The sequence below is a fragment of the Ailuropoda melanoleuca genome, chromosome 3 (assembly GCF_002007445.2).
Source record: "Ailuropoda melanoleuca isolate Jingjing chromosome 3, ASM200744v2, whole genome shotgun sequence".
NCBI lineage: Eukaryota > Metazoa > Chordata > Mammalia > Carnivora > Ursidae > Ailuropoda > Ailuropoda melanoleuca.
In genome coordinates, this window is record NC_048220.1 from 120,442,858 (window position 1) to 120,445,876 (window position 3,019).

Genomic DNA, 3,019 nt, shown 5'->3' on the forward strand with positions numbered 1-3,019 from the left:
GTCAAAAGTGAGGAAACTGAAGCTCGGTGAAGTTAGAGGTCTTACCCAGAACCACATGGCAAAGCCTAGCTCTTCTGACCACTTGCCCGGCCAAAGTACCAAAGCTTGCTTTGGCTTGGCCTTCAAACAACCTTGAACTGTGGACCATGAGATTCACATGTTTATCCAGTTCAGCCCTGGCTCTTATTAAATAAATAAAAGCACAAGGTCTGGAGGCAGAAGGCCCAGGTTCAAATCCCAACCACAGCTTTATAGTTTACGAGTTCATGGGGAAATCACTCTTTGAGCCTCCATGTCCTCGTCTTTATACACCAGGAAGTGTATGTAAAGAGCTTAGCACCATTGATGGCTTTCACAAGAGCTTAATATATGATGGCCTTTATTATTATTACTGCAATGGACCGTGTGACCTTGAATTTCCTTTTAAAGGATCAAATAAAATAATACATAAAAGGATTTTGAAATTTGCAGAGTACTGTAAAATATATGCAACCTATTAAAATTTAATAATAAACATTAGGGGCACCTGGGTGGCACAACGGTTAAGCGTCTGCCTTCGGCTCAGGGCGTGATCCCGGCGTTATGGGATCGGGCCCCACGTCAGGCTCCTCCGCTATGAGCCTGCTTCTTCCTCTCCCACGCCCCCTGCTTGCATTCCCTCTCTCGCTGGCTGTCTCTATCTCTGTCAAATAAATAAATAAAATCTTTAAAAAATAATAATAATAATAATAAACATTAAACCTGTCACTGATACTACTTTCTTTGGATTGCTGTTCAAATCAAAAGTGGTGTAGGGAAGGGGGGAAACTCTTTGGTTCATAACTTTTGCTTATCTCTTTTTGTTTTGTTTTGTTTTTGTTTTTAATGGTGTTTTGATGTGATCAAAGCTTTCTGACTGTTTGCTTTTTAGATGTCACCATGAAAGATACCATCGTGTGGATCTTTGTGGCCGTTCTTTCTGCTGTCATCTGTCTGATTATGGTCGCAGCAGTGGCTTTGAAAGGCCATAGGTACTTCACTGCCCTCCTCCCATTCACGGCTGTCAGGGACTGCCGCAAAAAGGATAACGCAAAGATGTTGCAAATCTACAGATAAGCCAGGCTCTTCATGTGAGCCATTACCTGCGTGTGTTCGCCCATACAAAGTCTTTTATCGGTGCTAGCAAAAGCAGCGGGATGGGCTGCTTTGAAGCTGGTGCTCTTTCCATCAAACTGAGGCTCCCGGCAGTGCATTAGTAAAACTCCCATTAAGAGCCGCTCCAATCAAGAGAAGCAAGTAGTCCAAAGAATCCCCTCATTTCAGCATTGGCCTCCTCGAGGAGCCAGAGCTAGTTAAGATGTAGGCCCCTAAAATTATTGTCTTTGCCATTGATCGTTAGTCTCATGGAGCCCCGGAAATCTAACTCCTGTCCACCTTAGTCCTTGAGGCAGGTATTTAGAGAGAACACTAACCTTTCAAAAATTACAAAGTGAGAAGGTGAGTCGTCTAATTCTTTTTTACAAATTATTTTCTAGCATGGTGACCTGCATCCTTCCACCAGTTCCTGGGCCAAAAATAAAGGGATTTGATACTCATCTGCTGGAGGTAGGTGGCAGGGGTGGGGACTGTAGTGTGATTTGCTGCTTTGTAGTAATGACCTTTACGTGTGCACGCACAATTCCCCTCAATTCAGCCTGGCCGGCTCAGTCCCTGCCCAGCTCACCTGCTCTTCAGCATGCGTGTTTAGAGAAAGACCCATTGGGGTGGGGGGTAACTAGATGTCAGAGGGCAAGGAGAGAAAGGCAGGAAAACATGAAAACACATAGTAATACTTGGCTAGATTCACCAGGTCTGTTCATAAGCACAGAAATAACATTTTATGCAAATATCCAATGTAGAAAGAGGGTGAATACTTTAATTAATACAGAACAGGGACCAGTACCACCTCCTTTGTCATACTTCGGTTAAAGTTTTCACTTGAATGTTCTTTGCGTAATTGCAATGTCCTATTGTAATCATTGCTTGCTAGGAGCANCACAAGCACCAAGCACTCGGTAGGGACTGGATTAGCCCAGGGCGGCTAGTGTTTGCCAGGCCCACTCAGGCTCATTCAAGAGGGATTTAAATTCAAGTATTTGAATAAAAAGAGAGGTTAGAACACTTTAAATTTCTGTCCAGATTGAAATATATAGTTTCAATTTGACTTCAGCTTAACAGTGACGTAGCTAAAAGCAGTGACCTGCACGTTACATCACCTGACGCGGCCACTGTGAGGCTAACAACACAAGAACGCGAAAAGTGAGTCCCAGAGAATTTGGCTTGACTACATTCAGTTTGATTGCAAATATGGAAGCAGGGAGTAGAGCCCCAGAATTTGGACTCCTGGTCCAGTGCTCTAACCCCACTACCCAGTCTCTAGTACTGACCTTCATAGAACCAGCATGAAAATCTCAACTAAGTAAATTAACTACTGTCTAGCTTGAAATTCGACCTTGTAGCCACAAGGGCGTAATAATAAAATAACTACTGTTTTGTCACACACACAAAAATGTTTTCATATTCTTAGTCACAATTATCTCTCATCTTCAAAAGAACCCTCCCAGATAGGTACTATTATTCCCATTATACAGATGGAGAAAGTAAGGACCATAGAACAGCTTGTCTGAAGTCAGTACCCTTTAATAAGTAACAGAGTCAAGATTTGGATACCAGGGGCACCTGGGTGGCACAGCGGTTGGGCATCTGCCTTCGGCTCAGGGCGTGATCCCGGTGTTGTGGGATCGAGCCCCACATCAGGCTCCTCTGCTATGAGCCTGCTTCTTCCTCTCCCACTCCCCCTGCTTGTGTTCCCTCTCTCGCTGGCTGTCTCTCTGTCTCTGTTGAATAAATAAATAAAATCTTTAAAAAAAAAAAAAGATTTGGATACCAGTACCTGACCTAAGTCAAGGGATCAGGACGAAGAGCGGAAAACAAGAGGAGACAGGAGGAAGAAGGAAGAGATGAGGAGAGGGAGGAAACTGGGACAGCAGGGAGAGGAGGC

At 44.0% G+C, this 3,019-nt stretch overlaps 1 protein-coding gene across 3 annotated transcripts in view; it reads left to right on the forward strand.

Annotated features, from left to right (window-relative positions):
• PRLR (prolactin receptor) overlaps positions 1-3,019 on the forward strand; it is a 31,834-nt gene that overhangs the window by 20,352 nt on the left and 8,463 nt on the right. For all 3 annotated transcript variants that reach the window (XM_034657020.1, XM_019799866.2, XM_019799869.2), the window contains 2 exons: positions 911-1,010; positions 1,515-1,584. In XM_034657020.1, the coding sequence (XP_034512911.1) occupies positions 911-1,010; positions 1,515-1,584 (170 nt within the window). The remainder of the gene's footprint in view (positions 1-910; positions 1,011-1,514; positions 1,585-3,019) is intronic.